The sequence below is a fragment of the Besnoitia besnoiti genome, chromosome I (genome assembly GCF_002563875.1).
Source record: "Besnoitia besnoiti strain Bb-Ger1 chromosome I, whole genome shotgun sequence".
In the NCBI taxonomy this organism is placed as follows: Eukaryota; Apicomplexa; class Conoidasida; order Eucoccidiorida; family Sarcocystidae; genus Besnoitia; species Besnoitia besnoiti.
The window spans coordinates 2,237,045-2,254,116 of record NC_042356.1 but is presented as its reverse complement, the minus strand read 5'-3'; the positions used below and the strand labels follow the sequence as shown (position 1 = coordinate 2,254,116).

Genomic DNA, 17,072 nt, shown 5'->3' with positions numbered 1-17,072 from the left:
TGCCACTTTTCTCCAGCTTCAGCTTCACCGGAGAAGATTCTAACAAAATTCCGAGGAATATGCATCTTTGAAATAAGCGTTCGCGGCCACGCCGAGTGGATATCATCTTTTCTTGTCTATCGAAGTCTACTTTCGATGTTCCATTGTCTCTATCGTGGGTACGGGCTTCATTCAGCCTGTTTTTCGATTTCTCGTGCCTCTCTTCTGTGACTGACCTATTTTTCAGTCCTCCAGGTCTTTCCTTCGTCCCTGTCGTCTGCTCATCTGGTTTCTGGGCCCTTTATGCGCTGAGGAGGCTGCGCCTGTTTCCTTCTTTCTTCTCGCTCTTGCCCGTCCTTCCTCGTTATCGTGATTCCGCGCCTGCTTCTCCCTTCTCGATCTCTTTATCCGTTTTCAAAGGGTGGCGTGGACCCAGAGAAGGCGACCAGGGAGCTGCGTTTGTGGGACGCGGCGCAGAAGATGAGAGGCCTGCGGCCGCAGGCGTAGACACGCGGCGGGAAAAATCGAAAAAAATCGAGAAAATCGGAAAAAAATCCCAGAAGAATGGCGGAAATATACACCGAGGCCGGCCGCATTCTGACGGCCATGGAGACCCGAAGCATGGGCCTCCGCGCTGCGCTCTACGAGGGAGGACGAGGCGACAAACACAACCCGCTTATTCCCAAGGTAAGCCTGGACTCACGCCTAGGGCTGCTCCGCTCACTCTGTGGTGAGGTCTCGCGTCTGTTTGCTTCTCCGTCTCCTCGTTTCGCGCCGGTCTCCTGCCCCTCCAGCCGCCTGCTCGGGCGGCGTGGCCTCATCCGCCGGTTTCCGTATTTTTGTCTAGGCCTGCATGCGCGGCACCTCTTTCTATCTGCAGGTTTGCGCTCTCGTCTGTCGGACTCTGGAGCACAAGCGCGAGCTCGAGGGCCTTCTCCTTTCGACCGGTCTTCTGCGCGAGGCGTCCTGCGCTAAGGGGCAAGAACCTGGACTCAGTGGAGAGGGCGATGACGACATCCGCTTCCTTGAGAAGCACCGCGGCTTGGTCTTCGCGATGGCGTTCGACTTTCTCTTTGGCCGCAAAAAGATCCTCGGGGGCGGGCGATGCAAGCGGCTAGTCGTGGAGCGCCTCCAGGCGCTCCGCCGCGACCTGCTAGCCCGGGGCGTGGCGGCAGCCGCAGAGCGAGGAGGGCGTTCGAAGCGCGCGCGGAGTGAAGGCGAATCTGCTTCCGCGGCCGACGGCGAAGCTCCAGATGCGCGCAGACGGAAGGGCAAGAAGCAGCGCCGCGAGCGAGACGCAGACGGTGAGGCGAGCTTGGGCGTCTCCTCACCCCTCTCGGTGCTGCCCTCAGGTGCCGATGCCTTCCCACGGTATCTCCGCGTCGCGCTCAGCCGGACGACACTCGCGGAAGCGCGGGCGGCGATCGCGAAGGCGCTGGCGCCTTCGGACTCTTCGGGCTCTCTGCCCTCTCCGTCGCTCGATTCCTCCTCGGGGGGGCAGATGCGTCGGTTGCTCTCGATCCACTGCTGCCCTGCTGCGGGCTGCGCGTCGCGGCGGCGTCCTCGCGCCTCCTGCTGCACTCCGCATTTGTCCGCGAGGGCCTCGTGGCCATGCAGGATCGCGCGAGTTCGCTGGCGGCCATCGCCGCCGAAGTCACGCCGGGAGACGTCGTCCTAGACGCCTGCGCAGCCCCCGGCAGCAAGACGCTGCACGTGCTTGGTAAGCAGATCGCCTCGTTAATTTGCAACGATCTCAAACGGTGAGGTGCAAACGTCCCTGACGATGTGCACTTTAATGAGCGGTAGGCCTAGACGGGGGAGACGGGTGAAGGACAGAGGCGGAAGGTCGGTGTCTGCAGCAGGGGAAGCGACGAAAAGGAGTGGTAAGAAGAGGCGAAAAACAAGAGTTATTTATATATATATATATGCGCCGCTGTTTGCATTTGCACCTGTGAATTTCTGCCGTAGTCGTTTTGCTTGTTGTTTGCAGATCGGCTGCGAGGCCGCGGAAGACTAGTTGCGCTGGAGCGCGACCGCACGCGTGCGGCGGCGCTCCTTCGTCGTCTGCTGCGTCAGGGCGGCCTCGACGGTCCGTTCACCGACGCGCGGTGTCTGCCGCGGTCGCGTCTCTCGGCTTCGGCTTCCGCGCCGTCGCCTGACTCTTCGAAAAAGGGGATGCGGGCGCGCGACGCGGACGGCGGAGACTGCGAAGCAACCCGAGGGGTGGGCGAGGGGGGCACCCGCGTCTATGAGGCCTACGCTCAGTACGCGACTCGGCGACCCCTCTACTTCACACGAGCCAGTGCGGCGACAAGCGCGGAGGAGTCGACGTCTCCGGACTCGTCGGGGGCTTCGACACCGCGGCCATCTTCTTCACCGTCGCCTTCCGCGCCTGCGCCCGGCGCGGACGGCCTTCCCGCGCTCTTGGTGGAGGTGCGCGTGGTCGACTTTCTGAGTATCTCTGGCGCGTTGCCGCCCTTCTGCTTCGTTCAGAAGATGCTTCTCGATCCCTCCTGCTCGGGCAGCGGCCTGCCGCTACACCTGTCACATTCGCAAATCGATCTCCCTTCCAGCTCGTCTGTCTCTTCGGCCTCGCGCGTCTCGTCCTCGTCTTCTTCGGCTGCGTCGCGGACGTCGCGGGCGCCTGCGCAGGCCTCTTCTCGCCCAGCAGACCTAGCGGCCTCGGCCTCGCCTGCCTCGCTGGGCTTCTGCGCGCTGCCACCGCTGGATGCGCTCTCGCGGCTCTCTCCGCCCCCCTGGCACCTCTCGCGCGTGCGGCAGCTCGCGAGCTTCCAGCGGCGCCTGCTGACGCACGCGCTGACGCAGTTTCCGCGGCTCACCGTCTGCTGCTACTCGACCTGCTCCTCGTACGTCGAGGAGAACGAGGCAGTCGTGGACTACGCCTTGGCCAGTCTGCGTGGCGACCAGGAGAGCAGGGAGAAGCGGGCGCACGCAGACGACGCAGAGGCAGGGGGTGCCTGGAGGCTGCGACGCGGCCGCGAAGTCGACACGCGCTGGTTCCCCTCGCCGGAGCTCCTGAAACGGATGACGCAGAAGCTGCGCCAGGAAGTCGAGCGCGGCGGCGACGAGGCGCCGGACGCGGCGCGCGACGACGCGCCGCGCATACAACAGACGCGCAGCAGCAGCGAAGGCGGGGCGCAGCCTGCGAAGGAGATCGAGACCTGGAGAGAGGCGCTGCAGACTTTTGGGCCCTGCTGCATTCGCTCGAGCCCCGGCACGCACTGTTGCCGAGGCTTTTTCCTGGCGCGGCTGGAAAGGGCACCGCCGGCAGCGAGCGAGTCAGAACTTTGGCAGGAAGGAAGCAACGGGAATTCAGAGGGCAAGGAAAGGCGAGTCCTTGGACTGCAGGCAGACTCGGCCAAACAGCGAGACGGCGAGCCGGCAGGCAGGCGCGGGTGGCGGCAGTCAGAGGCGCGCCACGATGCGACCGGGGCCGGTGCGGCGGCTACCGCCCCGCCCGCAGCCCGGAAGGACACGAACCCAGCGAAAAAGACGAGCCGATCGCGCGCAGCGTTTCAAAAGGGGAAACTGAAGAAAGGCCTCATCATTCACTGACGGTATCCCACTCAAGCGCATAGGGCGGCGCGCGAGCGCGGGAAGCGCTAGCTTGTGCTGAGGGACCTGCCACCTCGCGCGCCTGGCGAGCGACTCTCGCTGAGCAGGGGCTCCTTCCAGCACGAAAACAGTGGACGGAGGCGAGTGCGGACAGAGACTGACATATGACGCCATTTGTTCGTCGTTTTGAGGCTTGAATGAATGATGCTGTTTTCGAGTGAGCCGCGGCGTATTCGTGCTCAAAGAAAGGGACAAAGGTTTTTAAGCGTCTCGGCTGCCACGTGACGCCATGCACATATGGTTGTATGCAAATATATGTATATGGGGATACATCTATACACATATGTATGTGTATGCTCGAAGTTGCATTCGAGCTGATGTTTCGTTACATATATATTCAGTTTGTAGGATCACCTGGTGGTAACTCGTTTTGTGTTTTTTCCCTGGGACTTCTTTAATATGTGGAAATGCGGGAGCCACGGAGGTCCTTGAGGGGCGGGCCGCAGGTCCCGCGAGCCTGTCTCGTATAGCCAGGGCCTGCACCTGCCCGAGGCACTCCACAGATCACCCGTTACAGGAAGCGTGTGTCTCCCCGCCTGATGGCGACTCCTGATCTCGTGGAGTCTCGCATGCCTCCAAAGCTGGGCTGCGACAGCCGGCGTTCCTGCGCTTCAGATTTCTCCAAATCATGCTACGGCCCCGCGCCGGGTCTGCGAGACGGTTATTTTGTGAGACAGAGCTGCCGCAACCGCTGGCGCTCAGTCACGCAGCCAGGGCTCTCGGATTTCAAATCTGAGTTTGCAGGGTGCGTGGGTCGGCAGTCAGATAGCGTTGCCTATATGCCTCTACGGGTTCTCACGACGTTGCTGGGCGCTCTGAGACTCTGTTGAACAGCGGCGTAGGCGTTTCGGGTCTGTGAGCTGCAGCAGGTGGCTCTCCGCCCTGGAGCCGCAATGCCAAACACGTGAAAAAAACATCCTTAGTTGCACAGATGGACATATGAGTCCTTGTATGGTTTGTTCCTACTTGATTCATCGGTGTAAGTAGAGGACTACGGAAGACCCGTTCACACATGAGCGAAGAGAGGCTGTGCGTTTTTCCACCTTAGTGCTACACTACTTCAGAATGCTACGAACTAGATGCTCAAAAATGGCGAGGCACTTTCCCAGGGTCGGAGGCGGCGCTGTGCTGCCTGACTCAGTTGTCCACTAAGACTTCACGGTGACGCCGAGGCAGTCGATCTGTGGAGGGCGGTGGTCACTCAAACAAGCTACCCGGAGAGCTCGCCCAGGGGTCCTAGTGCGTTTCAAACAAGCTGCAGGCGGGACTGTAGACAGAACCTAAATCCGGCGCGTGCAGTCGCTACTGCGTTCGGACGAGCATGCAAGAGACTGAATGTTCGCGAGTGTGTGACGCCTGCGTCTCGTGTCTGCGGCGTCGGGATGAGACGGAGGCACAGGCCGGCCCCCAAAAGCAAAGCGCGAGACCCTGCAGCGCTCGAGCCTGCGCAGAGGAGACTCACTCTCCTGGTGCAAAGCCGAAGGATTGAAACAACGCAGCTGGAACCGGAAAATCCGAAACAAAGTTGAACGCAGTCTCAAGTGATCCCACACAACGCGGAAATCAGCAAAAATTTCAAAACGGGAAGAAGGAGAGACGCGACGTGAGAAACGAAAACGCTCGCCGACCTCGACAAGAAGTCGCCATCCCGAACTTCGACAGGGCACCACCCAACCAACCTAGAAACAAAACTGAGGAGCCCGGGAGAGGACCAACTGAAGAAAGTGGTGTCTGCAGACGGCGAATGGGACTGAGGAAACTGGACGGCGTACAAAGTGTACAAAGTGCAGGCCCCAATCGAAAAAACAGTGCGCTTTACTGCGTTAGAGAAGCGAGCGCCCCTCGCGCGAGAAAATGGGTCAAAAGAAGTCACGCCACGACAAGAGATTTTGACAACTCCATTTGCCTGTCCCAACCGTCACTAACCCGCGCAGGAACACCACATCACGCTCTCCCCTGTATCCGACTCCCCGCTGCGGAGGTGCGCCCCGAAGCGTCGACGCTGCGCCATGCGAAAAACGAACCGAGCTGCCACGGGGAAAACAAGAAGCCGCATTTTCGAAGTGAAAGAACGCGGAAACGACAGTACCCGCAGCCGCGATGCAGGGGCTCGTTTCCGCTTCCTACCCCACCAGTGAAGCCCCTGGCCCGGAGGTCTCGTTGACTTCGATAAGGCCCGCCTTCATCATCGGCGCGTGGAAGTAGAGCCGCATGGCGCGGTCGAAGGCCCTCGAGGCCGGATCGAACTGCCCCAGCGCTTGCAAGCACTTCCCATACAGATACACCCCGAGACTTTCTTGCAGAAAGTCGGTGTCTCCATCCAGACACAGCTCCTGAGTGTCCAGCGTGAGAAGGCCCCTCAGCAGCGCCAAAGCCTTCCCCAAGTCTGTTTGCCGATAGAGAAGACGCGCCTCAAGCAGCTGCGCCGGGCGCGAGAACGGATGCAGCTTGCGGAAGCTTTGCACTTTTTCGAGAAGCAGGCTCAGACTCCGGCAGCTCCTCGGGGAGGAGTCGGCGACGCCCGAGAGGCCCGCCGCCCACGCGCCGCACCGATCGCCAGCCCGCGAGAGCTCGGGCGGGCCCCTGGCTCCTTCAGCCAGAGCCGCAGAGACAGCCGCGGCGGCTGTGACCCCCGCGAAGGGGACGCCTTCCTCGCCGTCCTCGCGCGGCAGGAGCGTCTCCCGGAGGAGACTGTCTCCATTCCGCCCCCCGCTTCGCCTGGATCCCCACGACGCGTGGCAGTGCGCCCGCAGGGGCGCGGCGGCACTGGTGACGCTGTGGCGCCGGCGTGAGGCAAGCCAGGCCGGTGGTCTGACAGAACGCCGGCAGCGCGGCGAGTGCGGGCTCCTCGGGTTTGGCGGCGAAGACCTCGACGACTGGCTGTGCCCCCCGTTCGGTGAGGAGGCCCGCGAATGCGGCGCGTAGTGACGGGGACGTTCGTTGGAGCCGCAGAAGTCGTCAGACCCCTCCGATGGAGACGTCGAGGTCAGCCTGCCAGGGAAGTAGGCCTGCTGCTTCGCCGCCCGCTGCGGAAACCGAGGCAAGAAGCGAGAGGGTGCCTCCGCGCGCGCCTCCTCGGCCTCATCCTCGATATAGAAATACTCAGCATAGAGCCGCAAAAACTCAATCTTCACGCCAAGCAGCTCGCCAGGCTGCCACCCCGTCCCCGAGCCGGGGGCGAACAGGCCAGAGTTCGATGTGCCTGTGCCAGCGGCGCCACGGGCCCGCAGAGGGGAGCGCGTCCGCATGCGCGCGAAGTGAAGGAACGCCTCTCGCCCGCCTGCAGCGCAGGCGGCTCCGCAGCGCGCGCAAGCGGGGTCGGGCTTCCGAGGTCCTTGCCTGCCACAGTCACTGTAGGACGCCCGGGGGGTGTGCCCGGCTTCCCCGCCGTTCGCAGGCTGTCGGTGCCCCCCCTCCGTACGTCCCGAGAGTCCGCGGGCTGCGTCAGAGTCGCACGGGCCACTCGGCTCGCTGTCGCATGCGTCCTCGGCGCGGCGAGGGTCTCTGTCGCGCCCAGAGCGGCCTCGGCGGGCGCCGGCGCCTCTGGGCCCGTGCTCCGCGGCGTGTGCCCCCCCGACGTGGAGCTCGACTGTCGCGGGGGCGGCGACGCCTCGGAAATAGTGCAGATAGAGCTCAGCCACGTGCAGCGCGGCCCAGACACAGGCCGAGTCCGCGCGGAGATGGCAGAGGAGCTCCACAAGAGCCATCCAGCCGACAGTCTCTCGCTCAAGGTGTTTGGCGTCAATCACACACGCGGCGCCGACGGGCTCGGGCCGGCGCGGCGGCGGGCGAGTTCTGTCTCCGCTCGGGGTCGAGGACCGTGGCCTTGAATAGAACGGACTGTAGGGGTCGTTCGCGAAGCCGAGGGCGTGCTGCTGCAGATCTTTCTGTCGCTGGCGGAGAATCTGAGCCGGGCTTTCAGGCGGTCCGCGTCGTCCCTGCTGGCGCAGAAGCGGCTCCATGGCGCAGTCGTGGAGCACGCAGGCAGTGACCAGGGTCGACGCCTGCGCCAGATGCAGACGCTCTCCGGATGCCGCTGCGAGGCCGAGGCTCGCTGGCTGGCGCATCACGCCCTCCGCGTGGCTCAGCTGCCGGGCCGCGGCCTCGGTGGCCCCTGATGCTGCGAGCTGCGCGGCAGACAGAAAGGCGCAGGCGAGGCCGCCTCGATCCGCGGGCGCGCCCCGCGGCGAGATCGAGGGCTCGCCCGTCGTTAGACGGCCCCCCGCGCCGGGGGAGGGGACACCGGACGAGGTGGAGAACGGGGCGTAGCCCAGGCCGACGGTCGCGAGCTCGGCGCTTAGCCGCTGAAGGGCATGCATGGCGCACGGAAGCAGATGAACGTGCTGGGCGGCGCAGCAGCGGATGCAGAAAGGCTGCGTGGCTGCGGACGAATTTGCGAAGCGGCTTGGATCGCTCTCGCGCTCGACAGCCGCAAAAAACCCCTCAATTTGCTGCAGCGTCGTCTGCACAGACAGGAGGCGCGCGGCCCTTCGCGACCGCGCGGACGCGAAGTCATGAGGCCCTTTTCGCTGGCGCGCGCGGCGTGTCTTCAGAAGAGATGACTCAAGAGGAGCCTTAGAGGCGCCAGATACAGCTGACGGGGTGGGGCGTCGCTCCGCGGCATAGTACCATTCTTCTCTCTCCCGTCCCTCTGCACCGTCGCTCGTCGCTCGCCTGTCACTCGCGAACCGAAAGTCGTCATCGGGGTCTTCACTGGAGTCTTCACTGGTGCTCGAGTCCGCGGAGCTGCACGACTCTGACTCCAGGAGGGCCTCTGCGGCATCCAGACCTAACTCGGGGAAGGATGAAAGCCCTGGCGTATCCATATTCAGAGCCGTGTGCCGTCGTTCCTCTGCTCGCCAAAAAAGTCCGCAACTCGCGAAGTTGCTGTTCGATGCACTTGTCACCTCCCAAGCTGTCTCCTCCCCTCCGAGAGACACGCCGCAAGGCGCCTCAGTCCGCGGGGCTCCGTCGACGCTTGCAGGGACAGTGGTCCCCACTCGTCTACGGCTTACCGCTGCGATGCCGTCCTCGACGGCCGCCGGCTTGGCCTCTCCAATGAACCGGAGCCCAGCGCCAGAGGCGGAGGCGGTTGAGACACCCGTCTCTCCGTTGGCGACATTATTTGCGGGACGGTGTAGGTCGGCGCGAGCTTGATCCATGCCCCGGGGCTGCCTCTCACTGCAGCGGAGCGTGGCGAGGCCCTCCAGCCCGTCGCTTTCAGAAGGCGCCGCCGGGCAGTACGCGTGGAGCGGGGGGAGCTGAGAGGGCGACGCGGGCCCCAGACTCTCTCCGAAAGTGAAGAGGCGAAACAAGGGCGAATGGCGAGCCTGTGTCCACGTTTTCGCAATGACAAGAGACAAGCTTGTCGGGTGCTCCTCAAGCGCACTCTCCACGACAGCGAGAAAAGGAAGAAGGCCCGCCTCAACTGCGGGGGCAGACGCCCCGACCGGGCCCCGCCCTGCGAGCACTTGCACGGGAGCGACGTAGGCGGGGTTCAGAACGGGCGCCACAGGAAAGGGAGGGGGGCGGTACTGGCCCGCCGTGAGGCCTGGGAAGATCGCGGGCTCAGACCCTGGCGCGCATGCAGAGTCCACGCGAGAGTACCCCTGCCCCAAACCCTGCGCGGGCGCGGAAGAGCTGTCGTCTTCTTTGCAGGGCGCCCGGGGCGCCGGCGGGGTCTCAGGGCCTGTCCCTGCAGGCCCCGTACCCAGCGTCCGAGCCCAGTCCCCGCCGCCCTGTCCCTCGGCGCGGTCGCGTGCAAGAGCCTCGAGCGAGGGTGCCAGAACGGGTAGGCGGCCGGACTGCGCCCAGGCGAGAAGCAGCCAGACGCGCGTGTCTCGGCGGTCAAGAAGAAGCGATTTTCGCGCAAACTCTGCACAGGCAGGCAAGTCGAACGCCTGCATGGCTGTCCACGCCAGCAGGCCCCATACCCGTGGGTCCACGAGCCCCCCCCGGAGAGCCAGCGCGGACGCCCCACAGCGGAAGGCCCGGTTCACGAGGCTCGGATACGTGCAGATCTCGGCGTGGCGCTCGTCCCCAAAGCGAAACTTCACCATCGCCTCGTTGGGGTCACGAGAGGCGGCGGCGACCGCAGTCGAGCTGGCAGAAGATGCCTTCGCGCTTTCCGCCTCCGCTCCACCGGAAGTCGCGCTTGCGGGGGCCCGTGACTCCGCAGGCGGCGCCCCATGGGGGGGGACTGGAGCGGCGGTCGGAGTCGACGATGAAGCAAAGAACGGCAGGGGCTCCGCGGGCAGCAGCCCAGGCGGGAGAGCGAATAGGCGTGTTTGGCGTGCTTGAAGGAGGGACGCTTGCCCGAGGAGCAGCAGAAGCGCGAGGGTGGTCGCGTCCTCTCGCTCTGCGGACGACGGGGGACGCAGCGACCGGAACGCGCTTCTGCGCACCAGCCTCCGCCTCCCGCCGGGACATGGGGAGCTGGGTTTCTCTCGGCTGGCGCCTGTCTCAGGCTTTGTCTGCTCTTGTGCGGTCATCGGTGACGCCCCCTGCGTACCGCTGTCTGCGGTGACCCCCTCAAGCACCTCTGCGCCTTCTCGAGCCTCGACTGCCGGCAGGGCGCGCAGTCTACGGGGAGTCCCTGGCGGGGCAGTTTGTTGCTCGAGGGCGGCCGCGGGTCTCAACCGGGTTGCCGCCTCTCCGGGCGCGACTCGCGCCCGTCTCTGCCGCTGCGCACTGCTCGCCGCCACATCAGCCAGAGCCCGGGTGAGGGCGAGCGTTGCCGCGATCGGCCGCTGGAGGTGAACGAGCAGCAGCTTCGCCTTGACAGACGAAAGAAAGCCAGAAGAGAAGCGCCCAGCGTTGCCCTCGCCGAACAAGAGGGCGATTGTGCCCTCGTCCATAAGCCGAAGGCCTCCTTTGGCGTCTTCGAATGACCGAAGCGTCGAGGAGCCGCGCTCTTCGATCTGCTCCAACGCCGCAAGGGCTAGGAAAAAGTTCCCCTGAAAGAGCTGCGTGAGAGCCAGGCGTTCGAGGAGAAGCCGCAGCAGCGGCTCGTTCATCTTCGAGGAGAGGGAGAGGAGCACGGTTTGCTCAAGGAGGCCAGCGAGCTGCGGCAGCGCGACGCCCTCGCCCAACGCGCCGCCGGCGTCGCTTTCGTCCCCGCCCGGCGCTCGGCCGCGGAGGCCGCACTTCACGAGGGCGGCGCCCGTCCACGCCTGAGGGGGGGCAGGGGGCGGAGAAGGGACGCCTGCCGCCTCCGCGTCTTCCGCGTGACCCAGGCGGAGGGCAAAAACCGGCTCGCCGCTGCGAGTCGAGTAGGACGCGTAAGGCAGAAGGAGCAGCGCGTACATGTCTGCGGCGTCCACGAGAAAGGCGAGCAGACTATTGATGACTGCCGAGCCCGTGCGTGTGCCCCCACCCCACAAAAGGGCAGCTTCATCCTCATCGAGTGGGACATCACCGTCCTCTTCTTCGCCCGCTGACAGACCTCGCCCAGCGTGCTGCGCGTCCGCAGCCAAACCCGGACTCCCCGCCGGCACGATCTCCCCTCTGACTGGTGCTGCCGACTCTCCCCCGGAGTCGAGGCGGTGCTCGCGCGCGAGGCGGCCCCTGCCTTTGGGCTCGGCGCAGGCAACTGCGTGCGAGATCCGCGACCGCGAGACCCCCGTGCCGGCCGCTGAAGTCCAGTCGTCACCCGGGCGCTCGACCCGCTGGGCGCTCTGCGCCTCAAGAGCCCACGCCACAGCCCGCGCAGCTTCTCGCGAGGCCTCCGCGAGGCCGCTCACAACTTCCTTCTTCGAATGCCATCGCCCGCCGTTGCCTCGGTCTCTAGCCGAACTACGACGATCCCCCCCCGCGGTGTTCGCCGCGTAAGCGCCGCCGGAGCCGTCGCCCAGCGCGAGGAGGCCTCCGCCCTCGCTCTGGACGCTTCGGTAGAGGGCCTGAGCTTTCTTCTCCTGTCGCCGCAGTGCACAGACCGTCGCCGCCGCGAACAGCTTGACGGGATCTCCGCTTGCATCGTCTCCTCGACAGCAGCACAGCGCGAGAAGTTTGGCGAGGCGGCCCTGTTTGAAAGGCATCGCGCGGTAATTCTCGAATTCCTTCAGCTGCTCCAGCTGCAGAGAAAAGAAAAACCGCGCGTCAAACACACACGCCGGCAGGAAGGACAGGAGCGAGCTCGACACGTAGAGGGTCCGCGCGGCCTCCGCGTAGACACGGCCTGCAGCGCGAAGCGCGAGCTTGGATGAAATCTGTGCCGCAAGAGCATCTGTCGCGGCGGGGCCGGCAGAGCCGCCAATGGGGACCGGGGACGGCGTGGGGGCGTGGGGATCGACGAACACGCTCGCCCACTCCGCCTCTTCTTCGCTTTCGTCTGTCAGCCGCCACGTCCTCCACAGAATCGCGCGCGCACGCTTCGCAGGCGGGTCGCGCTCCCTAAGGCCCTCCGCCGGCCTCTCGGCGAGGCCCTCGTCGCGCGCCGGAGACGGTGACGAGCTGCACTTCGAGCGCCGTGCCTTCCAGAGTGTGTCGCCGATGTAGTGCGATCCGTCGCGTCTGCCTCGGGCGCGGGGGGTGGCCTGCGAGGCGCTTTCGTGCGACCCCGAGCGCAGCGTGGCCGTTGGCGACTGCGCGTTCGCGTCTGCGTGGACTGCCTGCTCCTGCAAAACAAGCCTCGAAAACCCCCTGTAAAGAAAAGCATACCCCCCGTCCCGCGTGCCTCCGTCTCCGCCGCCCTGAAACGCGGCCGGTAGCGCGGCGACCCCACGGGTTCCTAACGGGCCTCCATGGGCCGCGGGCAGGCCGGCTGAGGCCTGTGCAGCTGCGGACACAGCCCCGCGCAGCTGGGCGACGACGAGCTCTCGCTGCTGAAGCCGCACATACGCCAGGCGCCTCTCACGGCTACTCAGCGTGCTCAACGACGCCCCAGAGCCCAGAAGAAGAGAGAGCATAGCCAGCCAGGCGCGACGCCGCAGCTTGCCGAGCCCGACAAGGGTCTCGCGGTCCAGCGGGGTGAGCGGGTCAGCCAGCAAGCCCCGCACCAACCCTCCGTCAACCGCGTCTGAGCGCCCCCGTCGCATGCCGAGCTGCAGCGAGGCGAGCAGAGCCCGGTTGACCAGAAGTGGAGATTCCAGAGCGGGCGTGAGCCTGGCGCCATCCAGCGTCGGCGCTGTCTCGCCGCCTCGGGGGCCGGTATCGCCCGTCATGCCGGCGTGGAGCCCGTGCAGCAGATACTCGCGGGGGCTCAAGAGATGCTGGAAAAAGGTGGTTTTCCGACCGTGGGGGACTCGCGCCCCCGGAGACCCGCCTGGGTCCGGGGTGGGGACCGTCCCGTGCGACGCCTGGCGAGAGGGAGTGGCCCCGTGCGAGCCGGCCGCGGATCCGCCCCCCCCGCTCAGCCCGCCGGTCTGACCGACGCCTCCTGACACGCCCGCAAAGGGACTCGAAACAGCCAGAGACGCGGAGACGCCGCCAACGGCCAGGTGATGCGCCGCGCCCTCCTGGCGAGCGGCATCCGACGGGTGAGGCGTGATGCGAAAGGAGCGATCCGGCGAGGCGTTGCGGCCGCGGGAGGTCTCCCGGCGGGACCCCCTGGCGGGCCGCGACCGCCCGAGTTGGGCGCAGCAGCGGGTCGACAGTGCAAAGAAGAACTCCGAAGGCAGCGGACGGCAGAGCCGCGAGTGCCTGCAGGCGAGGTATTGCACATCCGCGAACTCAAGCACCGTCCCCAGAGGGCTCGCAAGCGACGCCAGCCGGCGGCAGTGCCTCGCGCTGTCCCAGAAGGCAGCCAAGAAGGACGGCAACAGCGCGAGAAATAGCGCGCCCAGAGAGGGAGACGGCTGCGAGGCCTCCACACAGCGGGGCAGGCCTCGAAGGAAGAGGCTGACGCTCGCCTCATCAGCATCTCTGCCGGCGCCCAGACCAGCCGGCACGTGTCGCAGGTCCGACCAAATGGAGAGAAGCGCCTCGGGCTGCGCAGCCGCTTGGGCCTCCTGGAGGCGCAGCAGGCGCGCCGCCGCGGCCACCGGCAGCCGCGGGCAGCGTTGCTTCGCCGCCAGCGCCCCCGGCGAGTAGCTGAGCAGCAGAAGGAGCTCGTAGAGCCCCGCCGCCACGCTGTGAAGCTGCGCCAGCCCACAGAGCAGCCCCATGGCCGCCAGCGCCTCGAGGACAAGGAGCTGCCGGGCGAGCGGGAGGCGCGCAAACTTACGGAAGAAAAAAAATGGAGAGAGAAAGACAAACGGGCGCGACGACGGGGGCCAATCGGCGTGGCGCCCGTCGCATCGAGACGTGGAAGAAAAATGATGAGCAGGACGAGCTGAAGACGACGGAGTCACAGCCGCGTCACGAGCGCGACAAGCGACCGGTACAGGCGGCGGCGCAGCCGAGAGAAGTAGCGAAAGCTGCAGTTCAAGCGGACACATCGAGGGCGGCCCCGAGGAGGGACTTTCTGGTGAAGGAAGCGGCCACGAGGTGCCGGAGGAAGGCAGAAACGTACGAACCAGAGCCCAGATGGCTGTTGGCGGGGCCGCCCCGAGGGCCTCATGCAGCTCGTTGAACGATGCAACTCGCAGTAGCGTTTTAAGCCATAGCAGCCAGACATCCAGCGGGGGAAAGCTGGCTGCCGCCGAGGCCCTCGAGAGCTCTGCAGGCGCGCCGTGGCTCTCTCCCTCCCTGCCCTGCGTGGGCGAGCTATGCAGAAAAGGCAGCAGCGAAAAAGCGGGCATGGGCGAGTCGCACTCGCCCCCGCTGGAGCTCTGGAGTTGGGCTCGGGATGCCTCGCAACTGTCAGATGACCGAGCGACTGAATCTCCTGCCTCCTTGTTTCCAGTCTTCGAGGGCATCTCTCCTCTCCCGCTGGCGCTGGGCCCACCCGCCTGAGCTCTCCTTACCGCCGCAGCTTGCGCCGCTCTCGCGCGCCGGAAGGCGCCGAGAGAAGCCAGCGGACAGTGGCGACGCCCGCCCGCGCACGCCTCCCTGCCAGGGACGCCAGAAGCGCGCGTCGCTTCGCCTGCCTCGCGACCTCCAAGAAGCTCCTTCATGTGCGCCTCTGCTGCGGCGAATCTCCGCAGGTGAAGCGCCGCGTCGACCGCCGCGGCGTAGAACGCGAGGCGCGCGTCGTGTGCGAGACGGGTCAGGCGCCTCGCCCTGATGTGCTCCCTCCCGCGGGCCTCTCTCTCTGCCATCGCGGCGATGAGGTCCTCGAGTTCCGCTTCGTCCCAAGCCTCGTCTTCCGCCTCGCTCTCGGCGCCAGCCAGCCCGAGTCGCGACACCGAGCGACCGGGGGCCGCGAGAGACAGCCGCAGTTGATGGAAAAATGCAGACGAGTTGTGCTTTGAGGGATGGCGCGAGAAACTCGCACTGGGGCCACGCCCCGCGCCACTCAGCGAAGCCGCCCTGGGATGCGCCGAGCCCGGGCAGCCCAGGGGCTCCCTCCACGGCGACGAGGACCTCCTGCCGTCGGCGCCACCTGCGAGCAGTGCTTTCTCGTAGGCGGACGACTGTGGCGACGCCGTCTTCGCGGCTCCCAGGATCTCGTCACGCGGCGAAGCAAAGAGGGCCTGCGCGTGGGCAGGAGCGTGACTACCCGGCGGGTCGCGCGCCCAGGACCCGCGACTCGCCGGGTCAAGGCGCCCTGGTGAGACCGCGCGGGAGTCCCGCGCGGCCAACAACCCGACTTCTTCTTTCGCATAGTCCGCGAAGTCGTCAGAGGGCGAAGAGGCAAGGACGCCTGGCGACAGAGGCGCCGCGGCGAGGAGAGAAACCGACGCGTCCGCAGTCTCTGGGTTCTCGACGTGGGTCTTCACGCCGCCTAGGGGCTCCCCCTCCTCTCCGCAGAGCCCTTGGAGCCAGCCGTCGGGGCCAGTCGCCCAGACGGCGGATCGGGGGCTCGTTTCAGCTTCCTGGCGGCGCGGAGACACCGGCGGCGGACAAGAGGCTGGGAGAAGGAGAGCTCTGCGCAAGTCGCCTTCAAGTCTCGCAATGGCCGCCCACTCGCCCTCCGCGTGGGCGGCGTGGAGCCGCGCGACACAAGTGGAGACAGACTCGGCAACGCTCGGTTGGCTGAGGACTCCGCAGTCCCCCCGGGCCCGCCCCGATTCAGCCCTGGGCAGTAGACGCGAGGAGGAATCTAGTGGGTGCTCTGAGAGCTCGCTCGCTCGGCTGCATGCAGCTCCGCGGGAAGAAGCGGCGGAGACAGGGCCGATGGCACGCAAGAGGGGATCTGGAGGCGTGGCTGTCAGCAAGGCAAGGGACGGCAGGTCCGCGGTCGGGGGTGGCCTCGAGTCTACGGGGCCAGCGGAGACAGCAAACGCGAAGGAGGGCGACGAGGAAGCCACAAGAGTAGGATCCCCGCTAGGCGGAGGAAGAGGCGAAGAGAATCGAGGCAGAGAGAGAGACACTGAAGCAGTTGCAGGCGCCCCAGTTACACCCGAAAGGATAGCATCCCCGTTTCTCTCCTCGCAGTTCTCCGCGGCGCCTCCATGAAAAGAGTCCATCGTTTGCTGCCATGGGGAAAGATGCGGAGCGCGCGAGACATGAAACGAAACGAGAGGCGAAGAAAGAAAAGGCGAAGAAGCGAGACCGTCAAAAGGAGACGACATTCAGTCTCAACTCTCTCCCAACACCGAGCGAGCACTCAGCTGGCTGAGGTGTGCGGCAGGCACGGCACAGAAGGAAGACGAGGGAGCTCCCTCAGGCCCAGGAACTCTCCTGTCTTACTTTTGTCGCAAAGAGCAGTCAGACGCCACAAAGAAAACAGAGAAAGGTGACGCGCGAACGAGGAACCGCTCGGAATCTTTTGCAACTCACACACAATATTCGGGAGTCAGCTGGAGCATGCATCAGCCACAGCATGGCAGCACCACCGACCCAGCAAACAGCATTCTCTTAGTCCTCGCGAAAAGATTCATTTCTGAAACTTACCGCGCTTCGATAGGAATCAACCAGGCGTTTTAAAGGACTCGTATGCGCGAAAGTCGACTCAGTGGCAGGGAGGTTGTTTTGCACGGACGCGCCCGCTGCCCAGGGCGCTGACTGCTGGCGATTTTTCGTCTACGCAACTGCGCCTTGCCCTCTCCTCTCTTGTACAAAAACATAAGAGTTAGTTGGCAAGCCCTCATTCCGCGAGAATTAAGCCTTCCACTCAGTGCAGTAGTGAGGAGGGCTTGCTGCGTGTCAGCAGTTGCGTTAGAGTCGTCATGGGGGTCATTCCGATAGATACATTTCTGCAAACTCAGGAGTCAAGTAGGCACAATCCGTACAAGGATTAATTTTGTCTGTCTGTGCATCTAAGTTAAGACCATCACTGATACATTTAGACGCCAGCTTCCCTACTAAACCTTAGGCACTAGAGGTCGTTCTACGGTGCGTCTATATCGATGTTCAAAGTTAGGCGAGCCACTCAACCCGTGAAAAATTAAATTGTACCGCCTTTTGAAAACTTGGCAGTTACAAGCCTCGCACAGTCTGAGGCTTGCGGCAGTGCGGCACCGCGTGTCATCAAA

The 17,072-nt window shown here is 65.0% G+C and overlaps 2 protein-coding genes across 2 annotated transcripts; one reads left to right on the top strand and one right to left on the bottom strand.

Moving 5' to 3' along the window:
* Positions 1-543: 543 nt before the first annotated feature.
* Positions 544-3,555, top strand: BESB_003340 (uncharacterized protein; the record flags this gene model as incomplete). The annotated part of the gene is made up of 4 exons (XM_029359089.1): positions 544-666; positions 860-1,283; positions 1,481-1,699; positions 1,970-3,555. 4 exons carry the CDS (start codon positions 544-546, stop codon positions 3,553-3,555), a joined length of 2,352 nt encoding a protein of 783 aa, XP_029222002.1.
* Positions 3,556-5,738: 2,183 nt separating this feature from the next.
* BESB_003330 (uncharacterized protein) lies at positions 5,739-16,169 on the bottom strand (the record flags this gene model as incomplete). Its single annotated transcript, XM_029359088.1, has 1 exon — positions 5,739-16,169. The coding sequence occupies one exon, from the start codon at positions 16,167-16,169 to the stop codon at positions 5,739-5,741; it is 10,431 nt and encodes a 3,476-aa protein (XP_029222001.1).
* Positions 16,170-17,072: the final 903 nt, after the last annotated feature.